We start from the raw sequence: 27,034 nt of genomic DNA on the forward strand, positions 1-27,034 counted from the left end.
ACAAACTTTCTTAATATGTAATTCAGGGTCTTACATGCATTATATGAGGCTAAAACATGATAAGGCGTTAGCCTCAATCCAATTTTGAAATACTGTCATTTTAGTTTTTTTCACAGTTTCCTGAGGCTTACTTGATTTGTGTGCAGTTATCCCCAATCTATATCCATAATATGGATAAAACTGTTTCCATTGCATTTTTGTGAAATATGGCTCTTTCGTATCGTCTGAAATACCACCTCATGCAAGCTTAAAAACATTCTTTATCATATGTTATATTCTATTTCCCTGTTGCATGAAATGTGCTACACAAATGAAGCTGCCTTGCCAGCTGGATGCATGAGAATTCTTGCAATATCTGGCTACAGACGCACTCATCAAAAGTCCAGCGTGCTCTGACTCAGTTTGTTTTTTCTGTCCATTATCTTCAGCTCCATCTTACCTTTCTCTGGGATCAGTGAAGGCTCTAAAAGATTTTGAGCTTGTGAAATAGCGATGAGAAACTTCATAGTCAATAGGTGGCTACATCACTGGCAGATCAGATTCAGTTGTCGGGGTCAAAGTTATCTAAATTCAGCATTTCACACACATAGACAGGCATTCACATTTTCTTTGAATCTGTGCTCAAATTCTCACTTTTGGCAGAGAAATGAGTAAGTTTTTCTGCAAATATTACTCTCAATACGTAATGATAAAGGGTTCTTTCAGTCTGCTGTCAAAGACTGTATTGTACATGTAAATAATCTCTTTATAGATTGATTGTGGTCCAAATGTTCAATTAAATCATGACCCGGTTACTCAAGATAATCCTCAAACTTTAAAGAGGCCCTATTATGTTCATTTTTGGGATTATATTTGTAATTTGGGGGTCTACCAGAGTAGGTTTACATGCTTTAATGTTCAAAAAACACATCAGCAGCAAACACATCAGCAGCTGCAGCATCTCTGTCTGAAACAGTCCATCTCAGTCAGCTTATGTCCCGCCTCCTGGAAGCCCAGTCTGCTCTGACTGGTCAGCTGGCTCTCTCTATGCACATTCTGTTATATTTGTTACATTGTGATGTCACTGAAAGTCAAACACGCTGTTTCGGGCAGCTTAGCAGCAGTGCCCTCTGAGAGAGAGCTCCCCTTGATTTGGACTTGGGCTTTATTACCTAGGAGACCATAAGCAAAACAATGCTATAAAAAAACCCCAAAAACCACAAAAAGCAAAACAGGACAACTTTAAAAGGAGGGGGAGGTTAGACTTGTTATTTCTTTGGTCAAAAACTCAAAACCATAACAGGCACACTGTTTTGCAAAAGTTAAAAAGCATTGTAAAAAATGGGTTTGACACCTACAGATTTAAACACCCAGTCTTCATCAGGGAATGTAAAAAACACAAGAGGCAGCTCACTGATCAACCAAGGCTGATGTCAAGTGCCAGACAGTCAGAGTAGCACTAGATAATTGTCACAGGTGCAATCAGTGAAACAAGTGTGCACACACTCAGGTCAGCAAAGCACCAGTGTGTTTAAGACCAGCAAATTTGTCACACAATCAACATCAGACACAGGTCACATAATTATACACAAAAACATTCAGGGTACATGAATCCTCAGTGTAGGCTATGATAGTCCACCCAAGCCGATCATCCGCAATGAGAAGAGAGATGACTACGAAGTGTAAGGGGGGGAATGTAACTGTTATTTCAAAAAATTATAATATTAATTATCTTTCCCAAAACACGCCTATGTCACCTTCAATTGGAAATAATGACGGCTAGTGTGGTGGCTGCAATAGAAATAAAGCTGCTAATGTTTTGAACATCCATCACTATGCTTCTTGGAATGTTGTTACAAGAGGAGAAGTTGCTGAACATCACTAAATATAAATGCTTTAAGTTTTGCGCAAATCTATAATGGAAACCCGCCTACTGTATTGTGTGATCAAACCGCACATTTTAGAGTGTCCTGTTACTGTGAGCATCCCAACACAAACCTGTGTGGTAACTATGCTGCTTAATCAGCATCTTGATATGCCACACCTGTCAGGTGGATGGATCATCTTGGAAAAGGAGAAATGCTCATTAATACAGATTACAACAAATTTGCAATAGAAATTTGAGTGCATGAAAAAAGTTTTGATCTTTAATTTAAACTTGTGATAAATGGAAGTGTACTTTCTTAACATTATTTCACAATCTCAAAACATACTGTCCCCTTTCCGTCATAGAGAGCAGCTGTGGTGTCCCCCTGCAGGATGCTGTACCTTTGCATGTGTGTTGAAGAGCTCAAACAGAGCCATAGCCAGCGGCTCCACTCCTATGTGTCCCTCCTGGTACTCCTGCAGGTAATAGGCCATGGTCTGCCTCTCCGGCTCCGTCAGAAGCATGTAGGCCTGCTGCTCCAGAGACACCTGAGTGCCTGGAGGGCCCACTCCTCTGTATGCTGCTGGCTGGATGGATGGATGGATCGGTTGATGCAAAGAAAAATGGAGAGAGAGATAAATAAAGGTCACACAGGTGAGAAAAGAGTTATTTAACCCTTTGAAATAGGGTTGCATAACGTAAAACACTTTGCGTAATCAAATATAAAAACTTAGCTTTTTTTTAAACAATACAAAATAGATTTTTCCCTTCAATCAAAGCTCACAGCACCATAATGCATATACTTTGACAGAATTGCATAACCTAGTGACTGATCGATTAAATTTCATGTTCAATTAAATTACGGTTAATTGATCGTCGGTTGTTATCATTGCTACTTTGACACCTGGAGCACCATCACTTTTCTTGTGCAGCTTTCAGACACCTTTCACACATATTTCAGTTTCTTTTAAAAACATGGGAAAACGGCTATGAGCAACTTGGTAAGAAATGTCCCAAAACTTGCAAGAAATTAGCATATTTAGAAAATTATTCTTAAAAAGCTTGGGGAAAATGTCTAGGGAAAAATCTAAAAAGCTAGGGCAAACTATATTTATAAAAAGACAATGAGCAACTTGGTAAGAAATGTTCCATGAACTGCACGAAATTATTAGACTTAAAAAGCATTTTTAAAAAGCAAGGGAAAATGTCTAGGGAAAAAAGAAAAAGCTAGAGGAAAAATACATTTATTTTCATAATGATTACATATTGAAAGTATATTACAGAATCACTATTATTATTACTAATTAATTATAAGTACATGTTTTAGCTCATTTCCTTGCGTAATTTTTGTTGTTGTCATTGTTGTTAGTTAGTTATTTTTTTAGGTAATCTTTTGTACTTTTAAGAAAAATAAATTTCTTTCTAATTTTTGGTTGATGTCTTCTTTTATTGCCTTCTTCCCATGAAAGAAATCAGGCCAATTCACTCAGATTTCAAAGGGGTAACTCTACAAGCCCAGTAGCACACAGATAGATAGTCTTCACATGTGTGCAGACCTTCCACCCGCCTTACTGTCATCGTGTGCACGGTGGCTGTGACTGAGCTCAGGGAGAAGGCGCCACTTCAAAGCTGCAGGGTGAGTCACTCAGAACTTGTCTGCCTTCAGGACTCCATCATTGTTATCTTTCTAAGCAGCTCTACTTGGAAGCAGCTCCCCTCACTGTTGCTAGATTGACTGAGTTTCAGCGAGGTCCTGTGGCTTTACCCCAACTGTGAAAACCTTTGCATTGAATAAATAGAATAAATAGGACCCTGCAAGGGGAAAAGCTTCCAGGAAGGATTTTCCCTCACACAAAGTTTTAGCTGTGAACGGGTCAAAATAAATAAACAGTTCACTAGATGGTGGAGGTGGAATCTTAAAAAGTGTCTATATGATGTTGAGACTTACATGGCTCTATGAGGATGAAGCTTTAGTTAAACGACAAACTGTAAAACCTCAGTTAATAGCCCGGGCTATTATTTTCTGAAATCATTGACCTCAACAGGCTTATTTTTGGGACAGGCATCTATATGGTATGGGCTTTTAATTCCTTTCACACAAAACTGTTGTTCAGCAAAGATGGGACATACTGACACATTATTTATTTTACCCTTTGAAACCTGGGCAAACTGTCTTTCTTTCTTTTTCAAAAAAACATGGGAAGAAGGTAATGAGCAATAAAAGAATAAATTACCCAAGTACAAAATTTTATTACCTAAAACAAATTGCCAAACCTAAAACATCAACAAAAATAAGAAATTCATAAAGCAAGAAGTGAAATTATTATAATTCTGTTAAACAACTTAAATATATATTTGTGATAATTATATATGCAGCCTTAGCTTTTAAAAAAAAAGTCTTCTACAAATACTAATCTCTTTTTTGTGTCTCATTTGTTTACTCTGCTGGTAATACTGTATTCTTTGGTGCTCACGGTGTCAGTAAATTGAACTGAATGATTGAATTCTGGAGAATCTTACCAAGCCAACCATGTCTGTTGCATGTCCATATTGGCAAAAGTTTAAACATACATACATATTTGTGTGTGTGATCTAAGCAACTCATCAAGGTTATCTCCAGGAGGTTGCCAACAACCTGGTTTATACAAAAGAAAAATGAATGATAAAAATGGCAAAAATGAAAATGAACTGCATAGTAAGCAGAACAAGCTAATTGAAACAGGCCTTTATTTCTTAAAATGTGTCGCCCCACCCGTCTAGCACACAGGATTGGGCATTTAACAGGCAGCAGGCTTGAAGTTTTAAATTATGCTGCAAAAGGCCATTAATGAGAAAGCTATTGTCTGTCCTCAAGGTTAGAATATGCATAACTGAAGGCTTGAATACTTAGAGATAGCTGGTAAGAGAGAAAGGACAGAATCAGAAAGAGTTGAAGACAATACCTGCGTGAAGAGAAGCTGTAATTTGTTGGATTGGAAGATCAATACTGAGAGTTTGTAGAATGAATTTGACCTTCAGCCTCCCTCTGTCAAGTTATGAGATTGAGGTTATATGTATTGACATGATAGATGAGGAAACGGATTGGTTTAGAGCTCAGGGTTAGAGGGAATAAACACTTAGATGTCTCCCACAGAGACCCACTCTGAGCTATGATTGTATCTGATGTGGGGGCTCGTAGTTGGAGACAAAATTAAATAAAGTCAAGAGGATGGAGTGAAATTTGATTTCTCGGGACAAAGAGGAGACATAAATGCTTTTTTTGAATGCCATTATGTCTTCATTTATTACAAAAACACATGGGTGTAAAAAGCATGCATTCTGTTAAACATTTAAAGAGGGTAAAACATTACCACAGACTGCAAGAGGATAATCTTGGGGCATTCTGCAAAATGTGGTCCAAATATTTCCAGCCTGTCCCAATCCTTTTTCATATAATGTCTCCCTAGTGACCTTTATGCGAGCAATCTAATTAAATATCAAGTTAGACTGATTGATATTACATTGAGAGCTTCCCAGATATAGACACAGCAGACTACTGGCTGCAGCAAGTCCTCCAAATGGACAAACTATGTTTGAGGGATTTGACCAAATCTTTCTGGGTTTGAATGGTTGGCAAAAAAAGTATCAGATGCTCAGTGTGGTTGGCATTTATGAGTCATGATTTGTGCTAGAAGTGTACAAAGATGTCATTATCTGTAATTCTTTGACCAACAAAATTCTCCATCTCTGTATTTGTATGGACATGAAACAAGTTGTTGTATGGTTTTTGTCGGAAGTCACATTAAATCAGGGAAATTGTGTTCTAACCTAATATTCATTGGAAATCAACTGTAGTGCCTTCAAAGCATCAAATTTTTCTATCAGTCCGTCCGTCCATCCATCCATCGATTTATTAACTAAGCCTCATCAACTGTCTGTGACCCCACCACCACCCAATTTACCGGAGGACACTGATTAATCAAACATGGAAAAATATGTTCTTGAAATTTTAAAGCAAAGAGAGAAAATACACCCTTTGGTTGACGAGAATAATCTTACAATTCAATGATGCTGTTTTTCAGTTTATTTATATTTCTAGGTTAATAAATCAGAGGAAAAATATATAGACTGCAACCAAAAACTACAGATCTTAAAAAATACTTTGATGTATAGGTTGCGAGGATTTCAAAGATATCCAGCTGCCATACTTTTTGTCTCACTACTCCCGAGCTTCCCCAAGCAATAGCCAGAAATTATGTTACAGGTTGACCCGCCTGCAGCTCCCATTCAGGTTTGGTAAAGTTTAATAGACAATATCATGGGCTCAGATGAAAAGATCAAAAACTGACAAAGAAGCATGGCATGTTATCTTGTGGTCATCAACATTTAATCTGATTCAACTTTAATTGACTTGAAGAAATATAATGGCTGACACAAAGAGGTGTCATTCATGACTTTTTTTTCTGAATAATAACAAGCAACTTTGGGTAGTATTTTCTGTTTCCATGACATTTCCGTATTCCAGAATTTGGATTCCCTAATTTGTGTATTTTCATGGTTTAGTATTTTGAAAGTCCTTACATTGCAGATATTCTAACTCCTATGATGAACATGGAAGATAAATGATCTTAACTTAATCTGATAATTGGTGATTCTGTATGACATATTGTATTGCTTTGTACTTAAATACTTTAAGTTCTTGGTACATCTGTGTACATACATACATGCTGTACCAAGATCTTTGTCCAATTTGTGTTGTGATAAATGTATATTCAAATAAAGACAACTGAAATGCTTCAAGTTGGCTCTACTTTTCATCAGTGTGAAGATTAATCATAAGATGTGAGTTTTAATTCAACTCATCATTGTGAATCGCTAAGACAGTTAATAAGGTTGTTTAGGTCACTAATTTATGGTCACTCCAGAATGAGAAGTTACTTTTACTGGTACATTCAGAGTAGTAACACAAAAGTTCAGTCTGACAGAGAGACTGAACAGCAGTATTTAGTCAGTTTACTATATCTGTTTAACAAAACAAGAGATCTGAACATTCATAAATCGTAAATTATCAGTTATTCCAGTGGTTTAATATATAACTAATCCTTGTGATGGAAATGGCAAATGTGAAATTTGTCATAAGTAATATTGTGAACAACAGAGAAAGTCAAATTGAATGAGGAGAAAAATGCTAAATTTTCTTACATTAAAGACAGCCTGCTGAATGGACACGAATAACATCTAATGTGTTTGTTTGCTTTTTCTAAATATAGCAGGATGCATCATCTGTCTACAAGTAACTCATGCTTGACACCTATAACAGTAACATGCCCAGTGCCTTTTAGAAGAACTAATCTAATGAGTGTTGTGATTTAAATAGCAGTGGATGTCTGTCTGACTGCAGTGGAAGAAGGCATTTTCTTCCAGCTTTAGCAGTAATTAAAGAATTGCCAATTATGGACAACATTATGGCCATGCATTCGGCATTTGAACTAACACCAGATGCTGTGGTTTTTCATGGGAGGACAGTTTTGCTGAATTAGAGGTTGCACAGCACATTCTGATGGGAAATCACTTGAGCTCCAGAGTGAGGTATTTCCTGTCAGTGCTCCGATAATCTAAATCCCATCTGGAGGAGGTGAAAGAGGCATTTTATCACGTTTATTATCAGCAGGAAATCTATGAATTTTAAAAGGGGGCCAGAAACCTTTATTGGTGCCATATAAGGTATTCTATTTCTCCATCCACAGTTTTGAATTTGAGTTTGCTCAAATGATGCTCTGTGCTTTGTCTCATAGTGGCGCATAAAACTTAAAAATTGCCACAGTCTCTGATCATATGATAAAACATGAACGTTTTTAAATGCCTGTGGAAAGAAGATGTATATAGAGTCTGTCAGTCCCTCCAGGATTTCGCAGGCTGTTTTTGTGATTGTTGTGGTCTGAAATGCCTGATTTCACAACAGCTTTTCTAAAAAATTGCAATGCAAGTTACAATATATTGGGGCATTTTTTTTTAATCCTAAGAATATTAATTTTCTTACAGTTACAATAACATAGGATGCACATCATAATGTGATGCATTTTCAGAGCCAATATTGGTTAGGAGTCGACTGATATTGATTTTTCAGGGCCGATATTGATAATTACAAGTTACTGAGACCGATAACAGATGTTTGCAACCAATATGCACTTACAATGAAAATGAAAAATCTTTCTGTCAAAATGTAAAATTTGGAACTCAACACAATAGTTTGTTTAAATGCCTTTAGAAAATGTTTGATCAAAACTGAAATGTCCAATATCATATTCAGCATGTTCCCTTCAACTTTATTTATAAAGCCAAGTGAAAATCTAATAATAATAATGATAATAATAATAAAAGCTCCCTGAGGTTTTACAAAGTAAACGTTCTTCCCACACTAACACTTTCTTAGCATTTTTTAATAAATTAATATTAATGGCAATCACTAAAATGCAAAAGCGAAACAGATAATCTGCAAAATGTCAAATATCTGATTCGATAATCAGCCTGGCCAATAAGCTATTGGCCCCTAATATTGGTGTAAAACAAAACAAATATTTTTTGAAAGCCATCGTTTTGTCATGTAAGTCAGAACCAGTCAGGAAGATTTACAAAAAGCAAGGTTGACAAGGATGAAACTGGCCAACCTTATTGTAAAGACAGATCGAGGAAAAAAGAGGGGCTGAGCGGATCAATACACTATGCTTAGCTATACAATGACAGGAGTCAAAATTTTCAGTAATGTTGTGGTTATTAGCCAAAGATGCAAGGTAGTGCAAAATTCACCTGGATTGGCCAATTTTGCTTGAATTGTTGTGGTCCCAACATCAAGAAATCCTGGAGGAACTGTTCTGTCCATTCTTAATTCAAAGCTCTGTTTTTTTCATTTCATGCTTTTCTCTATGTGAATGCATCACACCAGAGAGGTGAGGGAGATGTCAATCAAACACTCTGCAGTCGCTCAATAGTCCTGACAAAGGTCTGATCAACAAAACAAGTGAAAACAGCTGTGTAGGTGCACCGTGTGTGGATGGGGCTGTAATGGGAATTTGGAGCTGATGTGGTACGTACATAATGCACAGAGGGCAGGGTGCATAAAAATCAACAAAATAGATAAAGCTTGTTTATCTCCTGTGTGGCAAAAGACAGAGAGAGAGTGAGTGAGAGAGAGAGAGAGAGAGAGAGAGAGAGAGAGAGAGAGAGAGAGAGAGAGAGAGACAGAGGCAGATCCCCAGAGCAGGGGCCCTAATTAATATACAGCACACTGCCTTCACTAACAAGCTGCTTTTTGATAACTATCCCCATTCGAGTCACTATAAAACAAGTGCTGAATACTACATGTCTTGTCCCTCAGAAACATTGAGTTTCCAGAGCAGCATCCTTCATACACTGTCCTTAATTCATTAATGGATACCCAGCGGCTGTTGAAATGCTTAATGGATATGCATTAAATCAACATGGCCACCCATCCAATCTTAAACTACAAAGCTCATTAGCCCCCAACTGCCTGGGGCACAGAAACAGGACCTCTTTCTGAAGAATAGCTGCTTAATTATAGCCAAGCCTTTGATGCAGGCTGTGTTGGTTTTCTGCACATATTAGTGTGGAGCTCAGCTGTTTACACTGTCAATGGAGATCATCTAACAAAAGGGACAACGGGCGGGAGGTAGGTATAACAGTCTTGATTATTATCATAACTGTTACATCAGTGTTTCATATTCACAGATGTGCTGTGCTCTAGCTGTGGGTCCTGACTTTTGAACAATGCAACTCTTTTATAAGAAGTCAACTAGCTGTGGCAGAGTGCAACACACCTCTCAAGTCAAACTGACAATTTCAAGAACATAAGTAAGTAGATTCTGTACACTCTGCTTTTAGAAAGGCTTTGACTGGGGCACCTGGTGGCTCAGTGGATAGAGCAGGTGCCCCATCTACAGAGACTGTGTCCTTGCTGCAGTGGCTGCAGGTTCAATTTCAGCCTTGGTCCTTTGCTGCATGTCACCCCCTCTCTCTTTCCCCCAATCACACTTGTGCTGTCCTATCAATTAAAGGCAAAAATGCCCCAAAAATATCTTTTAAAAATAAAGAAAGGCTTTGAATAACAGGAAAAAAGAGACTTTCTTGTCTGGTTGTTGATAGCCCTATATGTCCTGTTTTCATGGTCTACCCAAAGTGCACAAATCCTCTGGATCTCCCTGAGCCTTGTTTTGAGCTGATATTTGGGTAATGTAAGGCTTAAGGGTTGTTTTGTTAACCTTGCTGTTATCTTCAACTTTCAGGAACAGCAATAATGTTACCAGATCAAATTGACTCGGTGCATATTTAAACATCCAAAAGTAGTATATATTTTCTCCATAAACATTATCTTAAGCTCAATTTCATTAATAATAAGTGTAATCGAGTTTTTTTTTGTTTTTTTTTTTTTTTTTACCTCTTATAGATCATGGTTTACTGACTGAATTCACTTGTTTTCCAATAAAAATTCATGTCAAAATTGTAGAGCTACTCCTGTTCAATTTTTATGTGACATTCAGCCTTTGTTTCAACACTTTCTCTTTTTTTCTCAACATTTTGTTATGGGAGGTATGTTGATTATTCAAAAAACAGAACCCTCCTTTAGGTTTCTATCCAGAACATTTTCACCTCCTATGGTGCGAATAAGAGCGCACTCAAAGGGTTTTACCTAGTACCATTTTATATTCCAAGAGTTTTGTCTAGTACCGACTCAAAAGATTCTGTCATGGATAGTTTTATATTCCAAGGGTTTCACCTAGAATCCACCTATAAGGGGTTCTACCAATAGCCCTTTAATCCTACATCAATCATGGTTTTAGTTGAACTGGTTGACCTAGGGCCAAGGGAATAGCTTCCAGTTGCCTTGGGCTTCATGAGGCCCCTAAAAGGCCTGTGCTCTTGTGGCCCAGTATCACCCACAACAATCATGGTTCATGTTTTTAGAGGGCAGAGATTTTGTGAAATCATTACAACAACAGCCTATACTATTTTAATTGTGCAGTGCATCTACACTCTACCAGGATGCAGATTAGCAGAGTGGACAGTATCTCAGTCATTAACTACTTCACGTAGTGTCTATTTAATACAGATTCACAGGTAACTATTGTATGGCATGAGATGATAACAAAGATACAAACAGTGTCAGAACACAGATTTACAAATACCATTTAAAAAAAAAACATGGGTAAACATTTGTGTATGTTGACATTTTAACACCCATGCTTTCAACAATCCTTAAAGAACTTCTCTAAAAAGGGTTCTTTCAATGTAAAGGGTTCAGTGTAAAATGTTGTGACCCATTTATTCAAAAAAGTTTATTTTTTGTGATGAAAATGGTTCTTAATGGGACCCTTACAGCTAATTTCCACCAGATCCATGTTCTGGCTCTGATCCACCATGGCAGACGGAGCAAATAGTTGACAGGAAGTAAGACAGCGAAACAACATTTAAACATCTGGTTAATTTTCAGAATAAAACATTGTGTTTACCTCTGATCCTGTTTCATGTAACTACATCATAAAAAAAGTCACAATGGGCAGATCCAGGCCTGGATTCAACAGGTCAGGGGTTTTCAGAGGTCACTACTGACACCATGGATGAGGAAAAGCTAATTATAGAGGTGGAAATCCACAAAAAAATTACTGATGACACCACCCATCCTTGTTATAGGGACAACCTTAGAAAGGAAATGGTGTAGAACACCATATCGGGAGCTAAGGGAGTGGATGGTGAGCTATTACAAATTAGCCTCTGTACTGACATAATACGCGTGATTGGAGTCTTGCCACTCCAGCTGATCCAGCAGTGCTGCGCCCTGCCACACTCAAACTGCAACCGGTGGGAGTTGACGGATGAGGAAGCACAGAGCAAAACTGCAGCTGAGCCATTCTGCAACGCACATGCAAGCTATGGAAATCCACGGTTAGTCAAAATAAAAGGGTTCTCCAGAAGCAAATTGTTCTGGATAGAACATCAGCCCTTCAGAAGAACACATCTGAAACTCTTATCACCGAAAGTGTTACTGCAGCTCACAGAGGGGCCAACAGTCGCATCTCCAAAATTTTTAAAGGTTATGTGGTCCTGAACTACTCTCGGGGGGCAGGTTCAAACACAGAGATGAAAAAAAACAATAAATGTCATACAAGTGCACATATGACAGAAAAAGCCACCGAAAGGTATTTAAACCACCTAGTATACTTTCACACTAACTAATAACTAATAACTTGAGCTTAAGATGATACTTTTTTTTTCAAAACCATGCCCCCCTCTTTCTAAAATAGAGTGGCACTTATGTGTACTTGTGGGGTTTGGGCTGAATGCAGCAGACCACGAGAGCATCTCCACGGTGGCCTGTGCCGAACGGCGACTCAGACCAGAGGGGAGAAACAAAACCAAAGGCACCAGACGAAGAAAGAGAGGAGAGCCAGTATCAGGGCGAGGCTGACTCAACTTGGACTGAGAGCTGTTCCTCTTCCAAGCCTTCTTCTGTCTAATGTCTGCTCGCGGGAAAAAAAAGTGGGTGAGACGCAATTAAGGCTCATTCAGCAACGGTTTTTCAACACAATGGCCACTTCTGCTGAGAATCTACCTTTTACCTTCTTCTACCTTCTAGTATTAAATTATTTATATTGTGGGGCGGCCTCTAGCTCAGTGAGGCCAGCGGCCGCCCCATGTAGTCCTCAGCAGCGGCCCGGGTTCAATTCCGTTTTGCAGCCCTTTGCTGTGTGTCATCCCTGTCCTGTCACTCTCTGACTGGCAAGAAAAGCCAAAAAGGTAATCTTTGTACTGTGTAATAAAAGTCAGGCTGGGATATTATAGCAAGTGAAAATAATATAATGCAGCTAGATCATATCACCAAAGAACACTTTTCAAGGAAGGCAGAGAAAGGGTACTGGAAATTTGTGATGTTAATATGATGTTAATAAGTGGGTGCTTTTTTTTTCAACACAGTACTTTAAATATACTTAAAACACTTCACTTTAAATACTTTAAACAGCCTCATTTTGGCATTTTGGCAAAAAACTTATGGAATTAACCTTAATTACACCTGAAAGAATCTGCTGTATTGGTAAGAAGCCAGCTCCCTGAATGTTTAATGTACAAAAGTGAATCTCTGGGGTATCATCTGGCAGCAGTAGGATGGATTCAAAGTAATTAAGTCACAAGTTATTAAGTCAAAGTCAAGTTGCGGGTGTGTTTTGATTTTCTTCAAGTCGAATCCAAAGTCGTTAGATTAATGACTTGAGTCTGATTCCAGTCCCACCTGTTTTGGGTTCATGCTCAGATGGAGTTACAGCGTGTTGGTGTGTCAAATCTGTAAGTCATGTCAGGACCACACATATTGTTAACAGTGTTAACATGTACACAGAGGGCAGTAATACATGGCTGCCATTCTTACCTTTCCTAATACAGGAGTAGCTCTGCCTGAGGACGGTCTGCAACAAAGAAAATAACACAACAAATTTCTTTCATCCTGCAAACGAGATAAACTGAGAGCAGCACATAAAATTAAAAGCATTCACATAAACGCCTGCATGCCTCGACAATTCTTATGCATGTAGAACATTATAACACAACAACATCACAGTCTAGACCAGCCCGAGGCAGCGTGGAGGCAGCGTGAGTTTAATGATGTGTGGAGTGGAGAGCCATCTTGTATGACTTCCAAGGCAGCAGCAGGCAGAGAAATGTATCCCTCCCTAAATTCTCAATCAGAGCCAGCTCCATTAGGGCTAGGAGACAGATGGATGAGGGAGAGAGCAGAGCGTAGAAATAGAATGAGAGTAGAATGGACATTCAACTGTTTGCCTTGGTCTTTTGACTATTTCAAAAGAAAATGGCGATTGTTGTTAGTTATGGTGTCAGCACACGTCAATGGGGATCAGTGCTGCTGGGGGAAACACTGATATTTTGTTTCAAGGTGGACACACAAGATTAGTGTCACCATTTCAGTATCTGTCCAACTGTCTCCCCTTCTGTTCCTGAGATATGACATTGAGTAATGGCCAGAGAAGTTTTTTTGCAGAACATTATGATGTCAGGGTGGAGCTGCCCTTTGTCCTTTTGGATATAAAATGTCAGCACTTCATTATTATATATCCTATTAGACATTTAAATAAAAGTTTGTCATAATCAGCATATAAATTCTTAAATCATGGCCAAAAATGTGTTTTGTTAAGTTATAATGACTTGACCCTTGACCACCAAATTCTAATCAGTTCATTCCTACGTCCAAGTGGACATTTGTGCCAAATTTGAGGAAAAAAACCCTCAAGGCCTCCTTGAAATATTGCATTCATGAGAATGAGACGGACAGACACAAGGTCAAGGTGATCTTGGCCTTTGAACACACAGTTCTAATTAATTAATCATTAAGTACAAGTGGACATTTGAGACAAATTCCCTCGTGCTATTCTTGAGATACTGTGTTCACAAAAATGAGATGGAAGAGGTCACAGTGACCTTGACCTTTGACCTGTGACCACCAAAATCTCTTGATGACCTGCATCATTGAGTCCAATTGGAAATTTGTTTAAAAGTTAAAGAAATTTCCTTAAGGCATTCTTGAAATATTGCATTCATGAGAATGAGACAGACAGACACAAGCTCAAGGTGACCTTGACCTTTGAACACATAATTCAAATTAGTTCATCACTAAATACAAGAGGACGTTTGAGACAATTTAAAAAAAAAATCCCTCATGCTGTTCTTGAGATACTGTGTTAACAAAAATGAGACAGAAGAGGTCACAGTGACAATGACCTTTGACCTACGACCGCCAAAACCTCTTGATGGCCTGCATCATTGAGTCAAATTGGACATTCGTGGGGCGGCCTCTAACTTACCTGCTAGAGTGTGCGCCCCATATGCTGAGGCCTTGCCCGGGTTCAATTCCAGCTGTGGCCCTTTGCTGCGTGTCATACCCCCTCTCTCTCCCACATTTCCTGTCATTATACGACTGTTGTATCATTAAAGGGAAAAATCCTCCAAAAATAATTTAAAAAAAAATTAAAATAAATTGGACATTTGTGCCGGAGTTGAAAAAATTTCCTTAAAGCAATCTTGAAGTATCCTTTTTCATAAGCATATAAAAAGTATTTGATCTCGATCTGTAAACCACCTGGCACAACAGAGAAGCGCAACTCACTTATTGGTTCACAATGATGTCTTTGCTCCAATGCCACTGACAATTGTAGTACTCATTTCATACAGAGAACAGTCGCCGTACCTCAGTATGATGCACTCACCTTGTACTGCAGGTAGTAGCACTGACACTAACGTGGACGCCAGCATTGACAGTGGGGTTGGTAACAGAATTTGGATTCGCTGTAGCATTGGTCTCAGCAATGGCCTGACTGCAGATCCATTTGGTCTCATCCACCACTGTGCGTGCATGAGGCAGACGACCCACATCCCTCACCTTCATAAGCAAATGGTGTCCTGTTTTTAGGATGTGAACGGCCTCGTCGTGGGAGATGGTGACAAAGCTCTGACCGTTCACTTCCAGGATCTGGTCACCCACCTGCAACAGACCAGGTTAATTAAAGTCTCAGGTCAGTCATCAGGGCAGAGCATCAAAGACCTGCATGTAACCTCATTTTCTATACCCAGAGATCATAAAAAGAGTTAATGTGATGTATGCTGTTACCAGCACATCAGTGTAAATGGCCCTGACTCTTTGCTGAGTGTGATGTAGGAGGCCCTCCTGCTGGCTCTTGGATGGGCTCTTAAACCTGTAAACCATGCTCCCCTGCTGGTTTACTTCTTATAGAAAGACATCACATATCCTCTTTGACTATAGGAGGACACACTGTACCTTGCTTCAGTAAACAAGAAGACATTTCTTCACAACAAAATCGAATCCAAAAGATGGTCTGCCAATTTGCAGATGGACTTTGCATTGCCATTAATATCAGGCACTGACCTTGTCGGATATTGCTCATCTTGAGTCTTAAACTGTTTGTTCACATTTGAAGGGGCCCTGTGGCGCTACTGCTGAGGCAGCAATCAGCATGCCTGTGAACTGTTAGGCTGAAAGGAAAAGATAAAACATGCCCAGTATCCACCTGATGTTAATGAGATGTCATTGTTTGGGAATTTAGGGAAAACCACATGAGTCTAGTTGTGAAGCAGCTCTTGCTTAAGTTGACATATTGCCCAGTCCTGGGAACACCAACACATTTTCATCCCAACTTATCACATATTGCTGCTTTGTAGTGAACTTCTGCATCTATATATTACCCTCCCGGTGTTATCAGCATCGGGATCTTACAGCGAAAGCATGGCGAAAGCATGGCGAAAGCAAGGCGAAAGCGGCGGTATTTAAAGACTTCAGAATGAGAACAGGCTGAAACTATGTGTCTTGTTATAACGCAGCACTTGCTTAGGTTGACATATCGACCGGTCATGGAAACATAGGTGTTATAGGAGTTATGTCCGATTTTGTTTTGTGTTTGTTGTTTGTTTGTTTGTTTCTACTTTCTTTGTCTTTGTCTTGTTTTGTTTTGTTTTTTTTACTACTTTTACTAATTTTGCACTGATTTTTGGGTCATTTCTTCCTTCGTAGTTCATTGCCTTTTTTGCATGTTTTTGAAAGAAACCGCCCAAATTGTTTAGGTTTCAAAGGGTTAAAACAAAATATACTTGCTATTTTTATGAGCCCCAGGAAAAAAATACTTGTTAACTTAGAAAGACAGGTTTCCATTTCCAGGAACCTGTTGAGGATGTTGTGACCAACATCATGGAAAACCCCAGGGCAAAAGTATATCTAGGTCCACCACTGTCACAGCAACACAACACAGAGACTTCTCACATACTGTGCAGAATATCTTCTCTCTGAGGTTATGTATGCACCGCTATGCGTGTCATGCATCCCAAACCCTGATTCACACAATATTTTCCTCATTGTCACAACCTCAGGCCACAGATTTAATACCTGCTGAGTGTGATACCCAAGGTTGTCCCAACTTTCCCAACTCCCTTAGTTCTCTGTAGGGTGCCACACACACACAAACACACGAATGCTGCACTGGAGCTAATTATTTTCCTTTAGACAGCCAGACAATAGGTGAGGGCCTGGCCCGTCTCGACAATGTGTCAGAGGGGAAACAAACCAGATAAGACAATGCCGTGGACATAATTCATCAGACCACAAGAGAAGGAAGCCAAACAGTGGTTATTGCTCTGTGGCCTCTGATAAAGCACTCGTGTCTCTTTTATAATCAGGGTCCCTCTTCCATATCATTATCTATAGTATTGGGTCTCGCTGGGAAAGACTGTGTAACAGTGCTGCTTATATGACACTTTTTTAATTAAGTACGTTTAAGTAGAGGATAGTTCACTACCAAAAGATTTTTCTTTTTAAATGTATGGAGGCTAAAACACACAAAAACTACTGGCAGTATCAGTCAGTCCCTGTCATTCACCTTGGTCATGGGCTGTTATCATGGCATACTGGTTATATAGATATATAGGTTTAGTAGGTTTACATGTTCAGTCTCTTAATTTAGCATGTTAGCAACATTTGATATTTAGCATTACACACATAGTACACCTAAGGCTGATAGAATTATTCAACCTGTTCACAGGTCGTCAAATAGTGACACTTTTGTCACTCCGCTCATTGTCTGTGATGCAAGTGAGGACAAGCTGTAGCGTATGTAACACACTGCTAAAACACTGCAACACCTAAATAATGTCGTGAAATGGTCATAGTTTGCTTAGTGAAAAGAAACTACTTGGTTATGTTTAGAAAAAGATCATGTTTTGGGTTAAAATAACTACATTTTTTACTCAAGTTAACATGACGTAAATACATCACGATTGACCTCAGTGTCCAGCATCTCTATGTAAATCACATAATGTTACATTAAAACAACAGTGACTTTTGGTTTCACAAGGGACAGGAGTTATTCCTTTACTTCCCCTCCCTCCCACATGGGTGCTCTTTAAACTGCATCAGTTGCTCGCAGCATTGATTTACATTGGATTTAGCAGAAAGCCTGCTGTGTTTCAGTATACAACACACAGTATAAAACACTAAAGGATGCTTTTGGCGTCAATATTACACACAAAGGAGTGTAATGCAAAAAGGGTACAAAAAGCATTTGACGACCTGAGAATGAGCAGGAGTTGGAGCATTAGTTTTGGAGGTATTTGCTCCTCAACCAGTGAATTAGACACACGTAAAATGTGACATGACGATGCTAAACGAAAAGTCAGTGCATTGCCAAAGTTATCACAAATTACATTTCTGAGGACCTTGAATTTCTGTACCAAATGTCATGGCAATCCATCAAATAGTTATGGTTGTACTCTGAACTGAAGAGTTCAACCAATGTTTGCATCACTTGAGTCACAGCAGGACTGCAGCTGGACTTCAAGTCAGTTTGTTGTGAATATACATGGTTAGCATAGAATGTAGGGTCGCAAATTGTAAACATTCTCATTAACCAAGCATCGTTAATATTAACGATCAATTCATCGGTTAATCGTACTTAAAAAAAACAATATAAAGCGTTGCTTAAAAAATACCAAATGTGTTTTTTTCCCTTACTCAAAGCTTTATTTTCACAGCAACATGATGCATTTGTGCTGACAGTATTGCATAGCCCATAAAACATAAAGATGTAGAGGCCTAGACTTGAAACACACTGAATAACAGCTTACATACGGAGCATGCTCATAAAAATTATCCCAGCTAACATATGGTCTTATAAGAAAGACGCTTGAAAACAACTAAATGGAATGCTGCAGCATGAGAAAAGAACTTAAAAATATATATCTCAGACTCACAGTGTCCCGATTTCTGCCTACTTGTTCTCATTGAGGAAAATTAGGATGTCCACATGGCTGGGTGTGAGAGGGGAGCGCAGCCAGGTCACAATCAGTCCACTGGCTGCAAACACCTGCTCAGATGGTACCGAAATCTCATGTATGCAGAGATACTGACGTGCCAGATTTGCCAGTCTGGGGAATTTCCATACATTCACTTTCCACCAGTCTGTCGGTTTAGTATCCAAGGATGGGGTAATGTCCCGTAAAAAGGTCTCAACCTTTGTGTCCATGCTGCCAGTGGTGGGACTTGTGACATACTGCTCCCCCAAAAATAGAGCCATTGTGGAGGCCTGGCGTACAGCTGCAGCTCCTGTTGCTGTCGCATGACCTCTGTTGGTCGCATCACCTTCAGCCTGTGGGATCAGGGTGGCACATTTGTAGGGGAAGTAATTTATTTATAAGCCAGATATTAAACATCATTAATCCATCATTAATGCCGAGCTGAAGTATGTGCGCGAAGCAAGCCACAGACTAGCTGGTTACTCTTATGGAGTCGTTTGCTGCGGTGATGTTCCTTGCATTGTTGTGCGCACATGCCAAAACCTTGCCCCTAAGCCCCACTCCTCCACAGCCTCCTTTAACCTTTCAGCAAGATGGTCGGTGGTATGCCGTGGCGGCTGTGGCTCAGAGGTAAAGCAGGTCATCTACTCGAAGGTCAGCGGTTCAATCTCTGGCTCCTCCGGGCAACATGTCAAAGTATCCTTGAGCAAGATACTGAACCCCGAATTGCTTCCGATGCCACGTCATCAGAGTGTGAGTGCCTGTGAATGATTACTGAGTCGCAGTTGGCACCTTGTATGGTAGCCTTGGCCACCAGTGCGTGAATGTGTGTGTGAATGAGTAAATTTGACAATGTACAGTGAAAGCGCTTTGAGTGGTCATAAGACTAGAAAAGTGCCATACAAGTACAGTCCATTTTAAATCAGACTTAGCCTCCCTGTACCTGCTCTTGATGCACAAGGTAATTCATCAACACAACAGAGGCTGAGATATCCTGTAAGCTCCAAACTTGATGGATACTACATTTCCTACAGTAACACATTTTTGTTTGTAATGGTGGTAAGTTATATCTATAGCTCATACTTAAAGTTGTAGCTGACCTCATTTGTGTTTATGCCTGCATTACCATTGGTTATCTCTTTGTTTAACTGACACAAGTTTTTTTTAGCCAAATTAGTATCAACCTGATTAAGCAATAGTATCTTTTGTTTCAATTAAGCCGAATTTATGTTAGATATACTAAATGTTGTTTTCAGGCTGGAAAACAGCTTTCACTGTACTACAGCAGGACAAGTAGAGACAGAAATTATTTCTTGCCTTCTTTCTCTCTCTCCTCCTTGCAACACTACGATTATTTGAAGCAGATGCAGCTACAATGAAATTCCATAACAGAGTCCTCTGAGGATAAGAGAAACCTTTGCATTTACATTTTTTGTTCGTGATTATTCATAACGCAGATGTGCATATAAAATACTAAGAGCTCAAGAAGACAGTGTCCCTTTACCCACTTTGACTTAAATCAGCTTCTGCACAGACAACAATTGTTGCAATCAAAGTTATATTGAACAGATATGCTAAGAAATATTAAGTGTCACACCTTGCCACTCTCAACTGATCTCTTTCGACCAGGGAAATATATTGCATTATCCTCTCTAGCTGCAAGGCTTCCTCTCTCACCTTCTCCATGCTGTAATGATTTACAAGTTGAGTTTCATTGATCATTTGTGATGAAAAAAACGTGTGTGTGTGTGTGTTTGTGTGTGTGTGTGTGTGTGTGTGTGTGTGTGTGTGTGTGTGTGTATGGTGCTGGAGGTGCAATGTATTTGTCCTTTTCACAGAGAGAGGGCAAGCTGCTATTTTGAGCAGCAGGAGCAGTTTGCTGGCCTGCTGTGGCATCCAGAGAGTGGCTGTTAATGACACAGGGGCAATCCAACATGAGGTGTTAAAGGGACACACCACAGTCAGACGAAAATGTTTCAGGATCATTTCCGGGGCACTTTTTGCATGCCCTCAGAAACCTCCATCACTGTAACCAATCATAGGGTTGCAGATGCAGTCTGCACTGCACAAAAAAAATAATTAATCTGTTAAATATCTATCTATTGTAGCAAAACACTTCCTCCCTGATTTTCATTAGTGATTTTTTCGTAGCATTTAAAGAACATGTTGTTTGTTCAATACAATCTGACAAGCAGCCCCTGGATTAAGCAAACATGACTGTCCTCTCCAACATCATCTATACAGGAGGAAAGGCGTGTTCAGCTTGTTTGCAGAGGAGCAGTGGCAGCATTAATCCTCTGCCTATGTCTACACAGAATGTTTTAAGGCAGTGAACATAGCCTATAAAAATATGCACCCTATGTAGACAGCTAGATTGATTTAAATAGAAGCCTACTTGGTCCATCAGATGCTAGTAAAATGGTCCTTATGCTCATAATCTGGGAAAGCTTCACCTTCACCTTCACCTCCACCTCAGTTTACAGATATTTTTCCGTCCTTATATTATGTTGTTATCAGCAGCATTTCAAACTGACGCCGTCCTACCAAGTTTCATGTGGACATGACAGGATTCTACTGGCTGTCCATCATGAACGGTGATGCAGACAGATAAGATATACACCTTACGTAAGGTTAAGAAATAGTACAGTTCATTTAAGGGGTGTCTGAAATTGTATTAAAAGATTGTTAAAGACATGAATATGGAAAATATATTGTATTGTTTGCAGTTACTACAAGTAAGAAGGATAAATGTTTCCATAAATCATACATGGTCCATAATCTCAGGCCTCAAAAACATGTTCTGAATGTTGCTTTGAAACTGTTCTTCCCTTGTTCTAATGTAACATTGTGGGAATATTTCATAGAAGAACAGTCTATGATCTGTCACCTCTCAGCATCACCAAAACAACCTCAGAATGTTGCTGTTAAAGTGTTATGTCTTAGTCAGCATTTAAACTCATGGGAACATTATTTGAAATAATAAACATTGTTAAAACATTCTTTGAATATTAGGTTAAAATGTTGTCTTTAAAACATTATTGCAACTTTTGGTAACGTTAGCCAATGTTGTAGGAACGTTCCTTGCAAGCCTGATCATTAGTCTACTAGCTGCATACCCTATGAACTCCCGAACAGCGCAGACTAGTTGAAATATATACCAGAACCTCAACTTACCGTGAGTGTAAACACTATGTACCAGGTAAGATCATAACTAGCAATTAAATTATATACAAAAACTGTGTTTGCACAATTATGTCTAAAGCTATGTTTTCATAATTATGTTTCTGTTAATACACTACCCTTACATCAGTTAAGGTAATAGCATGAAATATGGGTAGGTAGTACACACAGACTTAAAAAAGGTTAGGTTATCACCAAAGGACATCAATTCAACCAATACTGAAATATAATATTCAAAAGATTTCCCATTCAAACCAGCTAGAGAAATGGTATTTAATAATACAAACACTGAATTAATTGTGTCTGTCTTCATTTTTCTACCCTAGTGTCAAAGCAACCTCATCAGGTCAGACAAAAGCCTGTAATTAAATTGATACAGCTGACTTGTATCACTTTCTGATGGATACGGCTGGGAGTTTCACTCTTTTTAAGTAATGAACGGGCAACACCAAGTGTCACTGTGTTGCACAAATAGAAATGAGTAATATGACTTTTGGCTGGGCCTATTCATTAAGAGCTGCGTTGATGGATGTGAGTTTCCCAGCAATGCTGAGTTCAGGAATATTTAATATCACAATTTCTAAACTGTGTACAGGAGTATAGTGCTGCTTTCAGCTTTATAACAGCAAAACTATGAATATTAACGAGTCATTTCATCTATTCTAAAAAGGACCCATTAAAGACAGTATGGTGAAGTTATATGTTATGTTATATGGTCTTTACAATGCTGATTCATCTGTATCAAGACATTATACTTACTATAGGTGACCAGGAGTGCCCAGCATTTAAAGGGTTCATCCTCTAGGAAAATGATTTTGCTCAGTAAATTCCATAGTAATCTGGTCATTAGGTTTTGTAAAAGCATTTCTTGTGTAGAAACAGGAATTGTAGCCCGACAGTGGCATTCCACAAAAAATAGGGCCCCAAAAACATCCCAGACCTGTCTACACTCACACAGTCATCTCTGAAAGCAGATATTTTTCTTTACATTTTGGCCTTTCTTCCACATGCACTGAAATGGAAATGTTTGAAAATGACCTCTAAAGTGCAAATGATGACATAATGCCCTCAATTCAGGCATGCCCATCGTTCCTTTATGTAAGAATATGCATCAGATACAACAACTATGATAGACTACAGGTTTGTTTACATTTTGTTGGAAAGGCTAATGACTATTTTACATTTTAACGGTGCATGCCCACTTAACACGACCAGTTTGCCTCAGTTCGCATCTGCCCTGCCCCACTGGTCACTTGTATCTATCAAAATGCCCTGGCCCGTTTTTGATCTGAGAAAGTTTCACTTATGTATTTCCTGGATTTATACAGAGCTGTTTGGAAATTCACTTGAGCTGTAGCTTGATTGGATGTGTTGATGTGAGCACAGTTTGAACTTTTCCTCCTTTCATGGTAACATTCCAAGAAGCATGGTGATAGATGTTCAAAACATTAGCAGCCTTATTTCTATTGCAGCCACTACACTAGCCATCATTATTTTACAATCGAGGGCGACATAGGCATGTTATGAGAGCGATAATGGAAAGAAAAGCCCCTTAAACGTGGCCATGTATGAGAGATTTCTGGGAGGTGATAGTCCACCGGACTTGTGGATACAAAACTTCCAGATGATTGTCTCAACTTTTCAAAAGTTATGCCATCCAATAACATTGTCATATAAAAGAAAAAAAAGTGTTTCCAATGCAGTTTTGCATTTGCATTTCGAATCGCCTGAAATACTGCCTTATGCGAGTGTAAAACATTTTTTGCGATAAATGGGAGTTTTTTCGAAATGTGTCCGCTACGCAGATTTTACATTGGCAATAGCAATTTGAGGGTTAATGGAAACCTGCCTACTGCTGAAAATCTATACTTTACAGTCAATGAACTGGGTAAGAGCAGTATCAGATCTGTAGTTCTAAAAATATAATCTATCTCAAAAAAATGTTGGTCCTACACTTACATCATAGAAAATGCTTATGGCATGACTTAATATTACTCCCAGTAGTACTGTGAGTAGTATCAAACTGATGTATCTGAAGAAAAAATTGACTTACATTTGCCATGTGGTGATCACCTGCTGCAGTGTCTTTTAATGCCAACCCTCCATCTTGCTGCTGCCACACTGGCAGACAGAGAAAGAGGGATGGTTTTCCAGGAAAAGATATACAGCCTCTTTGTCCGCCCGCTGCTCCCAGTGTAATGGCGGGATCACTCAATCTGATTCACCCACACCCCACACACATGCACATTATAAAGATGGGTAGCAGTTCCCTTCCACAAATAATGAATGGCTGCAGACTATTAGTGAATGGAGACACATCTATGAGACCTGGAGAGGGGAAGAGAAATCATCCACTGTATTTGTTTTTTATATGTGCTTCCTGTCTTTCACTTTGTCTCTGTTCTCTCCCTCTTTCCTGCCATCACATTTTCTTTCAGAGCACATCAAAGCCAGTTCAGCAACATGACCAGCCAATCCCCTGTGATAAAAAGGTGCCTCTTCATAACTCTCTGTCAGAGAAACTGTGAAATGTCACACTACAGCTTTCAAGGGACATTTGAATTTGTTAAATGTCTTTCAAGCTTTGTTTTTTTTTTAATCTTCTTTCTCTTTCTGTTAGGCTTTTTTTTTTCAAGGATTCCCAGTTGGTTTGCAAAAAGTACAAAGTATAAATTTGATGTCTTATTTTTATCCTCAAGTAGGACACAGTGTGATATCATGAAAGCCATATTGAGGTTTCGGCCATATTGTTTACAGGTAGGAGACACTGGCTTCTGTTCTTCTTGCCTCAGGCTGCTTGAAAAATAGCACACAGTTAGAGTGGCCTGCTTGTTGAGGCAGAAAGCTGACCTGAAAGCACACAGCAGAGATTTAGCATGGCTAATAAAGCATTTTTGTAGACCTGTCAGGGCAGTGAATTCAGCTGCCTGACTGAGGCTGGGAGGCAGGTAGCAGATGTTAGCCACGCTAACAGGTTTAGCAGTCTAATAGGCGGCAGGTGGCAGGAATGCTAACAGGTTCATCAGTATCAGGTAGCAGATGTTAGCGATGACAGCTGGCACAGTGCTGCAAATCTCACATCAAGAACTCATTTAATCCATGACTAAGACTTGAAGGACCAAACCCACAGTGTGCTAAGGTTTCAGGGTGTTCTACCAAAATTCAAATGTACTTAACATTGCTGCTGACATTTAGATAGCGTGTAACATTATTATGACTGTTAAACAGTGGATTGCCCCCTTTGGGTTGGGAAAAAATTTCTGCCCCAAGCAAAGGAGTGTCAGTCTTGGGATCTTATTCATGAGTGAGAGTAAAATACAGCGTGAGATGGACAGGCAGTTTAGCTGATGTAACTGACTGTTACAACCAGCAGGGGGGAACCCAGCCAGCAGGGGTCCCTTTCACAGCATTGGCTAATGTTACCTACCAGCTGCAATAATGTTTTAAAGAAAACCTTTTAATCTTATGGTCAAAGAATGTTTGAAGGATACTTATCATCAGGTTAAATGCACATTCTGAGGATGTTTGGTGATGCTGAAGGGTGACAGATCATAGAATGTCCTTTTCCTAAAATGTTCCCACAATGTTACATGAAAAAAAAAGAACATTTTAAAAGCAACATTCAGAACATGAGGCTTGAGATTACAGATCACTTTTTTTAAACCAAAATGTAATATAATGTGATTTTCTTGTTTTTTTTAAGTTAACATTTTTGGTGTTTATGGAGAATGTTACCCTAACTTTATGAGAATGTTCTAGGAGCTAAAAGAAAAATTGTCGCTGAAAACGTTATTAAAACATTGCATTGTGCCATTCTCAAAACAGTTTTTCAAACCAAAAATTGCCTACCTGGGAAGATTTCCGATTTACTGGTCGGGGGATGTAAATCACTAGTTTCATCACGTACAATATTATATCAGTACTTTGGACAAAAACACAATATTTGCTGATATCACAAAGTCAGCCAGGGTATGATTTTGATTTGATTCCTTTTAGGGCTCTGCGATCGATTATGAGACGTTATTATATGCTTATTTAACTCAGTCGGTTACAGAAGAAGCTACTACCCCTTTCTTTTGTTTTTGGCCAAAAGAGATTTTTTTTAAACATCTAAATGATTTAAAATAATCAAAAAAAAGCAAACTTCTCCCAGCAGCCATCAAACACGATTAACAACAACACCACTTAACAAAGAATAAAACTCAGCTCTAAAACAACTCTTTTATAAATCACATTTCACCCAAATATACAACATGCTAACATTATTAGCATAAGCCTATGGTATTTTACATTGCATAAATGTGATTAGCGGCTAGCGGACTTTTCCTGTACTCATAACTTAACCAGTTTACATGTATTATTTATGCTTTCCTGTACTCACCGCTGGTTTAAGTCACTGCACCTTCCAAGAGAACAGCATGGATGAGTTTCAGCCTGAGTGCACCTTTCTCCAGCCCAACATTGTTGAAACAGAGCAGCTAATGTTGCTATTAGCAGTTAACAAAACACCTCAGCAGGGACGTGATACTATTCTTTACATATGACATGACATGTGATAAGTTAGGATGAGAATGTGTTGTTGGCTGGGGTCTTACTTAGAGATAGGATAAGGAGCAGTAATTTGAAAGGAGCTCGGTGTGGAGCCACTACTCCTTTGCATTGAAAGTGGCCAATTGAAGTGGTTTGGGCATCTGATCAGCACACCTCCTGGGCACCTCCTACCAGAGGTTTTCCAGGAAGATACAATTGGTAGGAGTCCCCAGGCAGACCCAGAATACACTGGACAGATTATACATCTCATCTAGCCTGGGAATGGCTCAGGATCCCCCAGGAGGAGCTGGAAAGCGTTGCTTGGTAGAGGGACATCTGGAGTACCTTGCACTGGCTGCTGCCTTGGCAACCCACCCCCGGATACGTGGATGAAAATGGATGGATGGGTTTTTCTTCTTCATTTTATATCCTCTTGGTATGAAAATCATTCAAAAGTTGCTTTGAGTAGGTCATCTATCACACTTACCATCAAGTCTGGTATTTTCAAACTTTGTGTAGTTGTAGTGATGCACTGCAAATTAGTCTACATTTACAAGTGCAATTATGTAGCTTTGACAGCAAAGAAAGCAGACATGATGTTTATTATGATGAATTACCACATCTTAA

General features: G+C 39.1%; 1 protein-coding gene across 2 annotated transcripts in view; it reads right to left on the reverse strand.

Annotated features, from left to right (window-relative positions):
- Positions 1–27,034, reverse strand: part of whrnb (whirlin b) — a 121,277-nt gene that overhangs the window by 24,096 nt on the left and 70,147 nt on the right. For both annotated transcript variants that reach the window (XM_042487529.2, XM_088077188.1), the window contains exons 4-6: positions 15,109–15,383; positions 13,260–13,296; positions 2,248–2,433 (exon numbers count right to left, since the gene is read on the reverse strand). In XM_042487529.2, the coding sequence (XP_042343463.1) occupies positions 2,248–2,433; positions 13,260–13,296; positions 15,109–15,383 (498 nt within the window). The remainder of the gene's footprint in view (positions 1–2,247; positions 2,434–13,259; positions 13,297–15,108; positions 15,384–27,034) is intronic.

Source organism: Plectropomus leopardus, chromosome 4 (assembly GCF_026936395.1).
Source record: "Plectropomus leopardus strain MGB_pleo_1.0 chromosome 4, ASM2693639v1, whole genome shotgun sequence".
In the NCBI taxonomy this organism is placed as follows: Eukaryota; Metazoa; Chordata; class Actinopteri; order Perciformes; family Serranidae; genus Plectropomus; species Plectropomus leopardus.